The sequence below is a fragment of the Lithobates pipiens genome, unplaced genomic scaffold, assembly GCF_037356315.1.
Source record: "Lithobates pipiens isolate NorthernLeopardFrog02 unplaced genomic scaffold, aLitPip1_a1.2 Scaffold_23, whole genome shotgun sequence".
Lineage (NCBI taxonomy): Eukaryota > Metazoa > Chordata > Amphibia > Anura > Ranidae > Lithobates > Lithobates pipiens.
In genome coordinates, this window is record NW_027507785.1 from 301007560 (window position 1) to 301024685 (window position 17126).

At 43.8% G+C, this 17126-nt stretch overlaps 1 protein-coding gene across 1 annotated transcript in view; it reads left to right on the top strand.

The window, feature by feature from the left end:
* Positions 1-17126, top strand: part of USP33 (ubiquitin specific peptidase 33) — a 141204-nt gene that overhangs the window by 99183 nt on the left and 24895 nt on the right. Inside the window, exons 19-23 of the mRNA XM_077450421.1 lie at positions 24-193; positions 530-611; positions 7697-7805; positions 9411-9513; positions 15414-15482. Coding sequence (XP_077306547.1) covers positions 24-193; positions 530-611; positions 7697-7805; positions 9411-9513; positions 15414-15482 — 533 coding nt within the window. The remainder of the gene's footprint in view (positions 1-23; positions 194-529; positions 612-7696; positions 7806-9410; positions 9514-15413; positions 15483-17126) is intronic.

A 17126-nucleotide genomic window follows, 5' to 3' on the forward strand; every position in this document is an offset into this window, starting at 1 on the left:
TTTGTCCCCCCCCCCCCCCCCAGGAAGTCAAGTGAAGATGCTCAGAAAGAGAGGAGAAGGGTGACCAGCCTACTAAACCTCACAGAGCCCAGTCTTCTGCAGTTCTACATCTCTCGCCAGTGGCTCAATAAATTTAAGACATTTGCAGAACCTGGCCCTATATCCAATAATGATTTCCTGTGTGTGCACGGGGGTAAGTCATTACTATAAAGATGCATTTTTTCTTGCAGCTCTGGGATCTTAGTTTCAATTCCACCTAAGAGATACTACTTTGTACAGTCTGTCTGATTTTTTTTTTTTTTTTTTTTTTTTATGTGTCTGATACTGTTACCTAATGGCATTATCTTAGGTTGTTTGTTGTCTGAAAGAATTAAGAATTAAGAAAATTAAGAAAAGAATTAAGAAAATGTGAACCGTTTTAATTCTAGAAAGCTTGTCCAATCCTGCAAAGTCCATTTTGCATGGTGCTGTGATATCGGTGTCACTTGAGAATGTACTGTGTTTGATTCTTTCTTTGGTCACTTCCTAGGTGTTCCTCCACGTAAGGCTGGCCTGATAGAGGACCTTGTGGTGATGCTTCCTCAGAATGTATGGGACCATTTATATAGCAGGTTAGTGCTATATTAATTACTCCTATGCTGAAAAAGTTTTAAATAAACTCGGGGGGGGGGGGGGGGGGAGGCTAAATACGCAGGTATTCAGAATATTTTACTTCTCAACGTCTGTTTAACTGGCCTTTGGATCTAGACAGAATAGTCACCATTTTTCTCCACTGCAATTAAAGTAGAACTATGAGCAAAGTCTAAAATGTGATCTTTTATGAAGTTTCGGTTTGCAAGGTAGATGTGTAGGGTATCATTTCTAATGCTGCATACACACGATCAGATTTTCCATCGTAAAAAACTTGGATGGTTTTTCCGACGGAATTCCGCTCAAGCTTGGCTTGCATACACACGGTCACACAAAAGTTCTCTGAAGTTCTCAAGAAGGCGGTGACATGTAACACTACCACGAGCCGAGAAAATGAAGTTTAATGCTTCAGAGCTTGCGTCGAATTGTGTCCGAGCGACAATTTTACGATCGGAACTGCTCTCAATCTTTTGCTGGTAGAAATTCCGCCAGCAAAAGTCCGATGGAGAATACAAATGGTCGGAATTTACGACCAAAAGCTCACATTGGACTTTTGCTGGCGGAATTTCTGATCGTGTGTACGGGGCATTAGTGTTTAGAGGAAGTCTAGGTTGACTTGATTTTTAATGTAAACACTTTCAAATTGCAAGTCAAAAATTATAAATAACTATAAATTGCAGTGCTAATTCAGTGAACAAAAATGTGCAACAACCAATACAGATCAGTCCATAAATACCATAAATTGAAACAGGTAAAAAACTAAATAAAATTTATAAACTTTTAATGCATAAAATAAAAATTGTGTGGTATAACACAAATAAAGTTCATTCAATAGACTTATGTTTCCAAAAAGTGCTCAGGTATGATCTTGTCTTAATACAAGTGTTCATTCAGTACTCCAGTGACCAACACCCATAAGAAAGTAACTCACCAGATTAAAATGCCTTTCCGTCTCTAGATCGGCATTAAAGACAAACTCCTCCAGATAATAAAATTATCTGTTATAGGTTGCTCTCCATTTTCCTTCTTCCATAAAGACCCTCATTGCAGAGAAACATAAAAAAAGAGAATCCCAATAGTCTAATTGTTTAAATAAAAAGTACTTTATTCAAGTAAAAACTGACAAAATTGCAACTGAAACATTGCGCAGAATTGCTGAGAACCTTCTCTCATAGCTGCTAACATAGCAACGCTACAGTGCCGCTCGGTATAGATAAATAGCTATGGGATCCCAGCTCTGGATGACAGACGGTGCACTCCATCTGCTAGGCCACAGCCCAACGCGTTCCGTCTAGAAATTACTTTCTTAAATTAAAAATGGTGCATACATACATTAGTGGAAAGTGATGAAGGTGGTGCTACTATGTAAGTGAAGTGATGATTCTCTGTAGGAACTATTTTCATTCTTTGCCAGGAGTTGGCCCATAATGGGGCAGTTCTATCACTTACCTATCCCTCCTGCTCTCCTACTCCTTTTTGATTTGTAATTTTTTCACTAAATGTAGCTTGTCACTCAAATGAGAAAGGAGAGCAAAGGTAGAACTTGAAGAAGCCACATTGTCTGTGTGCTGATGTGGTCTGCCTCTTATTTCTAAATAAAATTGCTCTGCAGGTGACTTTAGCATTCGCAGAGGCACAATGAATGATTGCTGCATTGTTTGTAATAGGATTATCTCCTGTGATCATTAGCCCCATCTAGTGACCATAATGCAATACATTCCTGAAATACCTTAATGTGGAGCTCCACCAAAAAATGGAACTTCCGCTTTAAGTACTGTTGACCCCCTGACATGCCACATTTGGTATGTCATTTTTTTTGGGGGGGGTACCCAGTTTTGACAGGCACCCAGATCCCACTTTCTCCCCTTGCAATCTTCTGGGACACATCACAGGCATTCATAATGCGTGGCTCGCGAAAGCGCAGAGCATGCCCAGCTGTAAAGCCACAACCGGGCGCCAACAGTTGCAATGCCGGTGCCGCGCAGAGGAGGGGGAGAGGAGCGAGGCTCCGTGCGCTTGCATCGCTGGACTGTGGCACAGGTGAGTATCTGTCTGTTAAAAGTCAGCATCTACACTTAGCTGCTGACATTTAAATCGGTGGAATTCTACTTTAAAGTAGAAGTCCACCCTAAAACTAAAATCCCAGCATCTACAGACATGGACAATCTTGCACTAACCTATCTAACCCTGTGAAGAAAAAAATCAGTATGCATACCTTTTCTGCGGGTGATCCGACCCGATCCCACGCTGAGCTGTCAGGCATAGCTTCGCTATAGAGGTGGGTGCAGAGGACACGTCCGACAACGGAAGCCCCATAGTAAGTCTATGGGTAACGTCACTCTCTATTCACTTCACAGCCGTTGTCGGCTATGTCCTCTGCAGAGCTTCCGCCGATGGAGGTCGGGTTGGATCGGCTTCAGAAAAGGTGTCTACTCATTTTTTCTTTACAGGTCTAGATAGGTTAGTGTTAGTATGTCTGTTGTGCATGTCTGTAGATGCAGGGATTTTAGTTTTAGGTTGGACTTGGTAATAAAGGTTTGGCAATGGTTTTGCACAGAGCAGCCCAGATCCTCCTCTTCGCTGGTCCCCAACTGGTGCTCCTGGCTCCTCCCCCTTGACCAGTCCCCCCAATAACAAGTCGTTTGAATGCTCACTCCTGAGTCCTTATGGACACACAGAGCTGTGACTCGGCCCCCACCTCCCTCGCTCTCTCCTCATTGGCTGCCTCAGCCAATGGGGAGAGGCAGTCCCGGGACAGTCGAGGCTCTGAAGCACATCGCTGGATCCAGAGGGGGCTCAGGTGAGTATTAAGATGGGGCTTTGGGGGTTGTATCACACAGAAGGTATACCATAGAATTCATGAAGGTAGGAAACCTTCAGCCTTTACAATCACTGTAATCGTAATGCAGTACTTTACTGAAATACTCTTTAAAAAAAACTGCATTAAAGTGGTTGTAAACTCCTCTGTGTAACTTTTACCTATAGGTAAGCTTATAATAAGGCTTACCTATAGGTATTGTAAATATCTCCTAAATGTGCACCCTTTTAGGAGATATTTACCTTGTAGTGTGGCGATAATGTCATTGGCGCATGTGCTGTGAAGAAACAGCCCTGCGAGCCATTTCTTCACTAGCAAGTGCTGTGACTGACGGCTCCCATGACTCCGGCCAGTCACAGAGCTGGAGTCCATGGCCCCAGAAGGAAGAGGAGCGAAGATGGATGCGGCCACCAGCGGGGACATCATGGGCTTTGTTTGCAGGTAAGTGCCACATACAGTTATAGGCTAGTATGCAATGCATACTAGCCCATTGTGCTTTTACTTTGCAGGGGAAAAAAGATTAAGAAAAACCCATCAGGGTTTACTTCTTCTTTAAGGCCACTAGATGGCACCGATGATCATAATACAAGAAAATATGACAAACATTCGTTGTGCCTGTGCAAATGCTTAACACATCTCCATGGCAGAGAACCCATAGATTTGCAAGTCTGCATTCACTATTGTTGAAATTTGAGTGTTTTTGCTTTAAAAAAAGCTTGCTAAGCAATTATTTATTTTATGATAGTTTGTGTTTGTTCCTGTATCCTATGGGACTGATCTTCTAAAGCAGTGGTCTCCAAACTGCGGCCCGGGGGCCAGATGTGGCCCTTAGCTTGCCTTTATCTGGCCCTTGGGGGACTATTCTCCCACTGATAGGAGACACTTTTCTCCCATTGACACCAACGATGGGGCACTATTCCTACCAATGATAGCAACAATGGAGCACTATGCCTCCCAATGATACCAACGATGGGGCACTATTCCTACCAATGATAGCAACAATGGAGCACTATACCTCCCAATGATACCAACGATGGGGCACTATTCCTACCAATGATAGCAACAATGGAGTACTGTGCCTCCCAATGATACCAATGATGGGGCACTATTCCTCCCCCTAATAACAAATGTGGTAATGTTTACTCCCACTGATGCCAAGAAAAGTTCCACTCCCGCTGGCTACAGTCTGGTCCTCCTAAAGCCTGAAGGATAATAAACCAGCCCTTTGTTTAGAAAGTTTGGAGACCCCTGTTCTAAAGGATATTTTCCAAATCTAGCTCCCCAGCATTGGGTTTTGTAGAATTTTTAATAGGAGCAGTGAACATGTGCTTAGCACATGCAGGGAACTGTGGCAGGTCCACGTTAATAGTTGGTTGCCCCACCAGCAGCATATACTTGACTTCACTTTTATTCCTTGCTGCTCTGTTCAGTTACCAGGGATAAGGAGAACAAGCCCCGTGACCCACAGCAACTGATCTGATCATCTTGCAGTTTGTTACTGCATCTTGCACATTACTGCAGCTCTTTGCACCACCTTATTAAATAAGCACGCCTGCACTTATGTACGTAATAGTCAGTTAATGCTAAGGCTCTCCGATGTTCCCTCTTTGTGAGAGGTGCACCTTTGAGCCTCTCCTCCGGATGCTGTGACTGAATTGTTCTCAGACAGATGAAATGTGATTACACTGAATAAAGTTCCCAGGGCTCTCACTGTTCTCAGATTACACACAGAGACGCTTGCAGGTGGTGCATTAGGAGCTATTAAGACCTGTTTCATGTATTTTCATGTCTCAGTCATTATATGTGATTGCACTAATGCATAACTATATAATAAAAGATAAATGTAGATTTATTAAAAAGCGCAAGCGTGCTATAGGGAGCGAGTCTACTGGCAAGTCATAAAAGAATAATTCCTATCTGCAGAACTCTGTGGGACATAGGATGATGAGTATAGGATGGGAAAGGGGAAGGAGCTCATAGAGAAAAATGGGCAGCTTGAGTTGGCTGATCATCCTTACTAATACTGTATAGAGCTCCAGAGGGTGTAAATAATATTCCAGTCTTCTGAAGGCTGTGCAGTTGTAAAAGGGGATTCCTGCCAACAAAAGGAACCAAATGTTGTGGGGTGTAAGCTCCTAATCCTCTTATATTGCATTGTACTGTAACTGTACCATCTCACTTTATATTGTAAACCGATGTGCATAATGCCCCGTACACACGATCGGACGTTCCGACAACAAAATCCATGGATTTTTTCCGACGGGTGTCGGCTCAAACTTGTCTTCCATACACACAGTCACACAAAGTTGGTCAGAAATTGCGAAAGCCAAGAACGTGGTGCCGTACAATACGTACGAGAAGCCGAGAAAAATGAAGTTCGTTAGCCAGTGCAGCTCTTCTGCTTGATTCCGAGCATGCGTGGCACTTTGTGCGTCGGAATTGTGTGCACACGATCGTAATTTCCGACAACAGATTTTCTTGCCGGGACCGCTGTTCTGCCAGAAAGGAAAATGGAGATCTCATGTTTTTGCTAAGCAGAAACATGAATCTCTGGTTTCCTTTAGTCAAAGCACTCCCTGTACAGTTAGAACCCTTTCAAACTGAGGCGCTTTTCAGGCACTTTCATGCTAAAAAAAAAAAAGCACCTGAAAAGCTCACGAAAACCTATTTCCATTAAAATCAATGAATGCTTTCAGACTGGGGGAATGCGGTGAAAAAACGCCCCTCTCCATTGAAATGAAAGGAAAGCTCTTCAAAAGCGCTCAGTATTTTACTGGCAGTTTAGATGCACCTCAGTGTGAAAGGGGCCTTAGAAAGCGCACACAGGGAACACATTTAACCCTTTGATTGCCCCTGGTGTTAACCCCTTTTTTTCCAGTGTCATTTATACAGTGTCATTGCATTTTTTTTTTTAGTACTGATTACTGTATTGGTGTCACTGGTCCCCAAAAAGTGTTACTTTACACACTATCAGATTTTCTGCTTATTTTTTTCTTTCAGATTTACCAAAACCATATAATATGAGGTTAAACCTTAGGAGTTTCAATTTGTATGCAATCAGGCAGGCCCTTGCACTACATGGTTTTGGTAAATCTGAAGACAAAAATCAGCAGAAAATCTGAGTGTGTTTGGGGCTTAAAGAGGAGCTGCACCTTTAAAAAAAAATATTAAAAGCCAGCCGCTACAAATATTGCAGCTGCTGACTTTTAATAAATGGACACTTACCTGTCCCAGGGTCCAGCGATGTCAGCGGCAGATGACGAGCAATCGCTCGTCTCTCGGCTGCCCCCGCCGCCATCCTCTGTCAGGGAAGCATTGCGGATTCACTGCCCAGTTCCCTACTGCGCATGCGCGAGTCATGCTGCACGTCTCCACTGGTCCCCGCTGTGTCCTGGGAACTGTGTGTTTCCCAGAACACAACATCTGCGGCTAGCTGTGGCTAGCTTGTCCCGGAAGTGAGTGCAGATACCTGGTATCCAGGTATTTGCACCCCCCTCCCCCCTGAAAGGTGCCAATTGTGGCACCGGAGGGGGGGAGGGATCAGATGAGTGGAACTTCCACTTCAGGGTGGAGGTCCGCTTTAAGTGTCCAATTTGTCTGCTGCAATGTCACTGCCATTACTAGTAAAAAATAAAGTCCCTAAATCTATCCCAGAGTTTGTAGATGCAATAACTTTTGCGCAAACCAATCAATAAACACTTATTGAGATTTATTATACCAAAAATATGTAGCAGAATACATATTGGCCTAAATTAGATTTTTTTTATTTTTTTTTTATTGGAAATGTTTTATAGTAGAAGGTAAAATATATTGTTTATAGCGCAAAAAATAAAAACCGCAGGGGTAATCAAATACTACCAAAAAAAAGCTCCATTTGCTGGGAAAAAAATATTTTGGGTACAGCGTCACACGATCGCTCAATTGTCAGTTAAAGTAACGCAGTACCATATCACAAAAAATGGCCTGGTCAGGAAGGGGGGAAAAACCTTCTGAAGCTGAAGTGGTTAAATCTATGAGCACAAGTCAGATAGAAGTTGCCTTGAAGTAGTACAGGAACCTTTTCTAAAGTCGGAGCCACTTCAGTAGTGCTAATTAAGACAGTTCTCATTGACTAACGTGGGATTTTACATGCCACGCAATTTGGGGTCTCACAAGTCGGATCCCAAGTCGCAGTGATGTGAACCGAACCTTAGTGTAGTTCTAATGTCATATTTATTTCCTAATAAACATATGTTCCCTTGGTTGTAGATTTGGAGGTGGACCTGCTGTCAATCATCTTTATGTTTGCCACACCTGCCAGATCGAACAAGACAAAATTGAAAAGAGGAGGAAGATGGAACTGGAAACTTTCATTCGGGTAAATGGAATCTTCTGCGTCCCATTCTCTGTTTCTTTGTAAAAACTGGATCAAAAATATCTGCTCATAGCAATCCGGTTCCTAGTTTAATTTCCAAATGATTTAAGGATGAAAATGAATTGTTTCTCCCTCTTAAGCTGACAATGCACTAGTAGATTTTTGAACAACTGTTTGTACAAACATTCATACAAAAATTTCCTGTACACTTGATGACTTGACGAACATCATACAAGAATACTTTAAAATTTTATTTGCTTTTAACATTCAGTTTGGAATGAATGAACTTTCTAAACAATAAACACTATAAAAAAAAAATCTATCCTGCTCCTTCGAATTTAGGTCGGCCATAGACAGAGCAAATTTCTTGGTTGCAGGAAAGACATGGTTGACAGGGGAATCCCTCCTTCTGAGACATTGTGTTCTCCGGGGGGGGGGGGGGGGGGGGGGGAGCCTTCCCCACTAATAGAAGACTGTCATTATTGGTATCAGCTATAACAGCTGCTAGCAATAATCACATCATATCCCGCAGGCTGTGTACGATCAATTTGAACGGTCTATGGCTGGCTTGAGTCTGCGGGCTTAACAAAAAAAATCCAGTAAATTCCTCAATCTACACTATACAGTGTGGACGATCAATACTCCTGCTGCTCCTTCCACTGTGCAAACTGAACAGTGGCTGCATCTGATTGTATTATGTTGTCCAGCCAAAAGTTTTCCATCTGGCAATTTTTCTATCAAAGTATGTCAGGCAGGAAGGGGCCAACAGGGCTGCCCATGTACCAAATTTCAGCTGATTCATCAAAAAACATCAGAAAATTCATATAGTTTATAGCCAGCTTAACCCTATCCTTCCCCTTTCTCTATTTCTTACCTCCCCTAGCTTAGAGCGCTGATCTGATGATGATCAGCAGACATTTTTTGGATCCTGCCCCTTCAACAGAAGCTGGACCAGCTGCCGTACACATGGGTCAACTGTCGTACAGTTTCCATTGAACCGACCAATACCACCCAATATTTTGCCCGTGTCTACAAGTCATTATCAGCCCACTCGCTTTCTTTTTGTGACCCCCAACTTTTGCGGCACAGCAGCTAAGACCCCAGTGATTGTTTAATTTGTATTTTTAAGCCAGCCATAGTTGATTCGAAACTTGTCCAGTTAAGCAGGGATTAGCCGAGATTCTAACCATCTATGGGCACCCTGATTGTACTCGAGTTGATCCATCGATCGACTTGGGTAGAATCAGCATGTCTGATTGTCTGATCTTTACATGCGATTATTGCCAGCATCTATAGCCGCAAGCAGTAATCACGGTCTTCTCCCGGCGGGGATGGCTTCTTCTGCCCCCCCCACCGGGAGAACACAATAGCTCGATGGAAGGGATTCCCCCATCAGCAGTGTTGATTGGGGAATCGAGTGCTTTTCTTTCCTGCTACCTGTGGTTTTGGGAAAGAAAATCACATAATCTATGGCCTTCCTTAGAGGTTGTATTTCCACCATTTGCTTTCATTTTGAGTAATTACAGTTTTCTAAGCTTTAAGATCACTTTATTGTACTGCTGATGGGCTCAATAATCCTTTAAGAGCTTAATGTCTTTGTTTCCTCAGCTAAACAAGGCTTTTCAAGAAGAGGACTCCCTGGCTGTTATCTACTGTATTAGCATGCAGTGGTTCAGAGAATGGGAAGGCTTTGTGAAGGGCAAGGATGTTGGTATGTACAATTCTTTTTTTGGTCATTTTGAAAGGTCAGTCAGGCTACCTAGGCAGATTCGGGGGGTTAATTCCTTACTGGCTCCTTCTGTTATATACCCCGTTGTTGGGATCTCTGCACCTTTGTTTCCATCTCCTTCCACATGATATGACCATTACGATCTCTCATTTCTCTTTGGATTCAAGATCACCAAGAATTCATCAGGAGAGATACGGCTCCATGGTGGTGCAGGCAGGGGCAGAAACATCAGTTGAAAACTCTTCCCATTTAAAATACATAATAAACAAGAGACTCCTGCATAGGGGGTGCACCGAATGGAAATTTTGGTGCCGAAAGCGAAGGATGCACTAGAACGAAGACTGCAAACATGGTGCAGGAGACGGTCAGAGACTGCAGACGTGGTGCAAGAGATGGTCAGAGACTGCAGACGTGGTGCAGGAGACGGTCAGAGACTGCAGACGTGGTGCAGGAGACTGTCAGAGACTGCAGACGTGGTGCAGGAGACGGTCAGAGACTGCAGACGTGGTGCAGGAGACGGTCAGAGACTGCAGACGTGGTGCAGGAGACGGTCAGAGACTGCAGACGTGGTGCAGGAGACGGTCAGAGACTGCAGACGTGGTGCAGGAGACGGTCAGAGACTGCAGACGTGGTGCAGGAGACGGTCAGAGACTGCAGACGTGGTGCAAGAGACGGTCAGAGACTGCAGACGTGGTGCAGGAGATGGTCAGAGACTGCAGACGTGGTGCAGGAGACGGTCAGAGACTGCAGACGCGGTGCAGGAGACGGTCAGCGACTGCAGACGCGGTGCAGGAGACGGTCAGCGACTGCAGACGTGGTGCAGGAGACGGTCAGCGACTGCAGACGTGGTGCAGGAGACGTTCAGCGACTGCAGACGTGGTGCAGGAGACGGTCAGCGACTGCAGACGTGGTACAGGAGACGGTCAGAGACTGCAGACGTGGTGCAGGAGACGGTCAGAGACTGCAGACGTGCTGCAGGAGACGGTCAGAGACTGCAGACGTGGTGCAGGAGACGGTCAGAGACTGCAGACGTGGTGCAGGAGACGGTCAGAGACTGCAGACGTGGTGCAGGAGACGGTCAGAGACTGCAGACGTGGTGCAGGAGACGGTCAGAGACTGCAGACGTGGTGCAGGAGACGGTCAGAAACTGTCTGTGCCCGTCATGCAGCCTGCCTGTGTCTGTGGATGCAGCCTCACCCATGCCCGGAACAGAGCTGCGATCTGTGTCTTGGAGCTGTGAATTGAATTGCCTGGGCCGCAGTAGCAATGTCCCGCCCCCTGTAATCACGTCAGCTGAGTCAATGTCCCGCCAGTGTGCCGTCTGTCACAGGAGGCGGGACATTGTTACTGCGGCCCATGCAATTCAGCTCTGTGAAACACGGAGATCGCTGCTCTGTGGGATGGAGGAGAGGAGGCGGGAGGATTGGGGTGAGCCAGGATTACACCCCCACAATGGGTGGCACCAGGGGGCGGGGGCCCATTCAGACCCGCCCCATTTGTGGCAATATTTTTCTTTCGACAACTCCTGCACTCGCTACAAGATATACAGTGTATCCACAGTACACTCTTTAGTATTGATTCATGAAAATATGCATAATGACAGGCACTTTGCGTTTAACCTGTTAGTGCACCATGGATTCTGTATTCGCACCAGGCTGTGAAATGGCAGATACAATTGATCAGTTCGCTAATGGAGAGCTTGAAAAGTCTTTGCAATTCTCTGCTATGTAATGCGGGAATCTCTTTACCCACCTCCAAAATGGTTTCTTGGTAGATTGTTAGGATGCCACTTACTCATATCCAATGAATTTGCGGTTCAAAGAGAAAGTCTGCACATGTGACTATTAAAGCCAATGCATTTTGGAGAGATGCAAATTCCCTCTATCAGGGCTAGACATACAAGGATTCCAGTTTTCTTTTTATTCCAGGAACCTTTGTACATCTAGTATTGAGGGAGCACAGTATCTTGCTGAAATGCATTGACTGACAGCTACAAGTTAGAGGCTTTCATCCATATACTATATACATATATTGTGCCCCAAGAACACAGGAATGAGCAGCAGAGGATTGTAAGGACCCTCTGGGCAAAAAGTAGTCGTGTTTTTTTCTTTTTTCTTTCTTTTTTTTTTCGTTGATGGATACAAAGTATACTGTGGATACACTATATTTTATGGACCGCACAGAAGTTTCTTTGTTTAATTGGTTACATGAGATACATAGCGGGATCTGTGACTCGACTGTAGCAACTGCCACTTTATGCCAATTCTTATTGTACATCACGTGACACAGAGCCATAGTAGTTACTATGTGGGTTATAGGCCACCTTAATATGCCTCCATATACCTATTCTTCGTTCACTAGTAATATTTTCTTTCAAAGTGGAAAATCTTCTTTTTCAGTTTGTAGCTCTGCTTTCCGATCTAGCTACTACACCTCGAATACAAGGTTCTGGCTCCTTTTCTAGCCATATTGAGGGCCCAAGGTATAACAATTATGGTTTACCTAGTCGATCTGTTCTTGTTAGACCAGTCAGTAGCCTGCTTAGACCAAAAGTATGGTCACCACATTCGACCTGGAATATCTAGGTCGGATTCTCAACCCAGGAGGAATCTTCTTTAAAACATGAAGAAAACACTTGGGTCTGATCATAGTTACACCCAGAAAAGGGTATTCATACCTCAGGCTAAGATCAGCGCCATAAAGGACTGATCTAGGTAGTCAAAGCAAAATGTTTTTCTCCTATTGAACTTTGCGTGAGGTTGTTGGGAAAGATGGTGGCTTCATTCAAGGCCGTTCTTTATGCTTGATCTCATTCTAGACTGCTGCCAAGCAGTATTCTATTGACTTGAAACAGAGAATTCAAGCTCTATATTCCCAATGTGTCTGACTCCAAAGCCTACGGCCACATCACCCTGATAGCGCTCCATCTCGTCCGATCTTGGAGGCTAAGCAGGGTCAGACCTGGTTAGTCCCCGGATGAAAGACCACCTGGAATTACCAGGTGCTGTAGGCTGAGTGCACCTGAGCCTCAGTTTATGGTTAACATCTAAAAATCTGCGAAGGGGAAAATGCTTCTTTTGCCGCGTACACACGACCAGACTTTCGACGGAGTTCTGACAGAGTTCTGACGGACTTTCTGAATGAACGGACTTAGCCACACACAATCACACCAAAGTCCGATAGATTTGAACGTGATGACATACGACCGGACTAGAATAAGAAAGTTCATAGCCAGTAGCTGCCCTCGCGTCGGTTTTTGTCCGTCGGACTAGCACACACACGACCGGATTTCTCGGTAGGAACTGGGTCCGGCAGAGTTCCGGCAGAAAAATTTGAAACATGTTCCATTTCTAAAGTCTGTCGGATTTTTGCAAATCAAAAGTCCGCTGCAGCCCACACATGATCGAATGGTCTGCCGTAATCGTTCCGTCGGACCTTTGATGTTGAAAAGTCCGGTCGTGTGTTCCGTCGGACCTTTGATGTTGAAAAGTCCGGTCGTTGAGTCGCCAGCATTTCAGTCACCTGGGAAATAGTATCAACATATGCCAACCTTTTTTTGTTTATGTTGGGGGTATAGTCCTGAAAGACAGCTGTCCAGGAGAAGTGGCCTAGATCAGAAATGGCCTTGGCCATTAACATATGGCCTATATTGATCACCAAGGGGGAACAAGAAGTTGTGCGGCCCAGAGAAAGGTGAATCTTATCCTATCTTGGGAAAAAAACAAAGTACTTTGACTATCGGTAGTTTTCATTCTAGGAATAGTAAATTGGCAGGCGGACTACTTGAGTCGCCAGCAGTTTTTCCTTGGAGAATGGTTCCTTCTCCCAGGAGCTGCACTCCAGGAAACAAGTCTAGGTAGAGTCCTTGATTTTTTTTCTGCAGATGGGGTGAGAAATAAAGCTGGCCTTGAGTGCTTTCTTAGGACAGTTCTCGGCCTTATCGGTATTATTTCAACGACCACTTGCTTTGCATTCTTTGTTCCATAACTTTTTATTCAGGGGGTGACTCGGCTCAATCTCCGGTTAAGTAAGCCCTGAACCCTTGAGACTTGAATTTAGTTTTGTCGGCATTACAAAACAAACTTTTGGGCTGATACAACCCTGGTACTTTTTTTTGACAATGAAACCATTTTTTCTGGTAACCATATCTGCTGCAAGAAGGGTATCAGTATTAGCTGCTCCTTCTTGTAAAGAGCCATATTTTTGTTCACAAAGATGAGGTAGTATTGCATCCTCATCCTAACCTTTTACGAAAGGTAGTATCAGGTTTTTATCTGAACCAGGATATTGTTCTACCGTCTTTTTTCCAGAATCCTGTTCTTTGGAAGAAAAATCACTACATTTTTTTGATGTGGTTAGAGCAGTCAATGTCTACTTAAAGTGGGGTGCCCCCTAAAAAAAAAAATGTAAAAGTCATCAGCTACAAATACTGCAGCTGCTGACTTTTAATAATCGGGCACCCACTGCGCATGTGCGACCGGCGCTGCACGCTGCGATATGCCGCACAGTCATCTGGGACACGTGACAGGTCCCAGATGACTGTGCGGCGCCAAGGGGAAGTGATGTCACCAGCCCGGGCACTGAGGGAGGCAGACAACGAGGGACCCCCTAGCAACAGGCATTTAGAGGAGTGTAAAAAAAAAAATCCAATTTTTTTTTGTTTTTTTTTTAATGAATTTTAACCTTTTTTATGATTTTTTTTTTTTTTTTTTTCTGGTGGCAACACCACTTTAAAGGCGATTTCTCATATTCGTAAAACAGATGTTTTTATTCGTGTTTCCTGAAAATCCTAAAGGAGGACAGGCAGCATTGAAATCTACTATTCTAAATAGATTCGAAAAGTAATCGTTCAAGCTCATGGTTAAAGAGGTGGATTTCAAATCATATCACACTCCTCTAGAGCTGTTAGTGCTTCCTGGGCAGTGCATCACCAAGCTTCCATGACTCAAATCTGTAAGACCGCAACTTGGTCTTCAGTCTATACATTCACCAGATTATATCAAATAAATGTAAAAGGTCATGAGGATATCACCTTTGGGCACAGTGTACTGCGGGCTGCAGTATTAGTCCTTTAGTCTCTTATTGCCCTACTTTTTGTTGTGTCTCCCTCCCTTCGTTTGGCATTGCTATGGGACATTCCACATAGTAACTCCTATGGCTCTGTGTCCCGTGATGTACAATAACAAAATAGGATTTTTAAAACGGCTTACCTGTAAAATCCTTTTCTTTGAAGTACATCACGGGACACAGAGGTCCCTGCCTTCTTTTGTATACATGTGTATTGCTTTGCTACAAAACTGTGATACTCCCAGTAGTGGGAGGGGTTATATAGGGAGTGCACTTTTTATCTTAGGGCTTGCCAGTGTCCTTCACTTGAAGGTGGCCTATAACCCACATAGTAACTACTATAGCTCTGTGTCCCGTGATGTACTTAAAAGATATGGAGTTTACAGGTAAGCTGTTTTAAAAATCCTATTTTTTTTTTTACTATGAGTCCATCTAAATTTTCAGTATGTGGAAGCAGCAAACAATTACTGGGTTAGTGTTGGTCTTTCTTATTAGAAAGCGCCACATCTCAAACACACACCTCTGTCCTAATTTTGGTACATGTATGTGGTGGACAATGGAGTCTGCAATGGGCATGTTTCACTTTTGTTGCTGTCAGGTGACCCACCCTAAGAAATAACCTGTGGCGGATGCAAACAGCGGTGTTCATATTCAGCAAGTATGAAAAAATGGTGGAAACGCCATGTTAATCAAAAAATGTAAATGCGGCAGCTGTTTAGGATACACCGTGCTGAAGCAAACTAATTATCATTCTGTTAGTTTCATGTATACTTTAATATCGGTAGCATGTTTTAAAAGTGTGTTGTCTTCTGCAGATCCTCCTGGAGGAATCGATAATTCTAAAATTGCAGTTAATAAGTGTGGACATATAACCCTGAAACAAGGTAAGCAATGTTTTTTAACAGTGGAATTCTGAGGCAGGTGGTTTCTCAGGAAAGCTGCAGATGATAAGCCAGAAGGGGGACATTTAATAAAGTCCACTTTAAAGAATGAATCTATTATGAAACTATTTCATTTGAGGTTAAAGAGGAAGTAAAGGGGGAAAAAAACACACCCTGCAAGGCAAAGGCATAATGAGCTAGTATGCATAGCATACTAGCTCATTATGAATAACTTACCTGAGAACGAAGCCCCCAAAGCGGTCCTCTGTCTTCCTCTTCGCTGCTGCCATGGATCCCGGAGCGACTTCCGGGTCTCGTGGCTCCGGCGCTGTGATTCGCCGGAGCCGCGATGATGTCACTCCCGCACATGCGCAGGGAGCCGACACTCGCGGCATATCGCCGTGATCTGCGGCCTGCTCAGTGGGCCTGCGTGCCGCTGTCTATGGTGCATGCACCGTAGACAGCGGTGGCTGTCTTCGGGTAAATATCTCCTAAACCGTATAGGTTTAGGAGATATTTCTTGGACCTACAGGTAAGCCTTAATCTAGGCTTACCTGTAGGTCAAAGTGGTTTGTAAGGATTTACAACCACTTTAAAGCAGAAGTAAAGGCACAAATTCTTATTGTAGTTTCAACAGTCGGATGCTCTGAGCGTTTCCTTGCTGATGCCAGCATCTCCACCTCACCGGTGGACAATAGGGGATGGCGTCAATCGTGTTTATGCATGGGAGTGAGGTCATCCTGATACACTGGCAGTGTGCCAGAATGTAGACTGAGTTTTGCGTGCCTAGCTCAGTGCACATTTCACAGAAGATTGCCAATAAGCAGGTAAAAATGTACAGTGAGAGAAAAAAGTGTTTGATACCCTGCTGATTTTGTACGTTTGCCAACTGACAAAGAAATTATTAGTGTATAATTTTAATGATAGGTTTACTTTAACAGTGAGAGACAGAATAACAACAAAAATATCCAGAAAAACACATTTCAAAAAAGTTATAAATTGATTTGCATTTTGATGAGTGATATAAGTATTTGATCCCCTATCAATCAGCAAGATTTCTGGCTCCCAGCTGTCTTCTTTACAGTTAACAAGCTGAGATTAAGAGCACTCCCTTGAAGGTACCAGCAAGCCTAGATGCCTCTCAGTATCAGCTCCACAACCACATGTGAATGAGTATAACAGCTCCTCCGGCCACACGTAGAACCCAGTAGAGAGGAAAAAAAACACTTCATAGTGCAGACATCCCAATCATCTTTTTTTATTGAAGAGTTTAAAAGTGTTTACTCACATTTCAGTAGTTAATAACAGGCAAGCAGAGGAAAGGTCCAGCGTTTCCAATCAGCAAAATGGCCGCTGCGTCCCAGCACACAAGTCACGTCACCGGCTTCCCTCTACACGTTTCATCATCACTGACGTCATGTTTTGCGAAGGGGTCAAATACTTATTTCACTCGTAAAAATGCAAATCTCTTTATAACTTTTTTGAATTGCATTTTTCTGGATATTTTTGTTGTTATTCTGTCTCTTACTGTTAAAATAAACCTACCATTAAAATTATAGACTAATCATTTCTTTATCAGTGGGCAAACATACAAAATCAGCAGGGGATCAAATACTTTTTTTCCTCGCTGTACTTGCATGTCTCTTC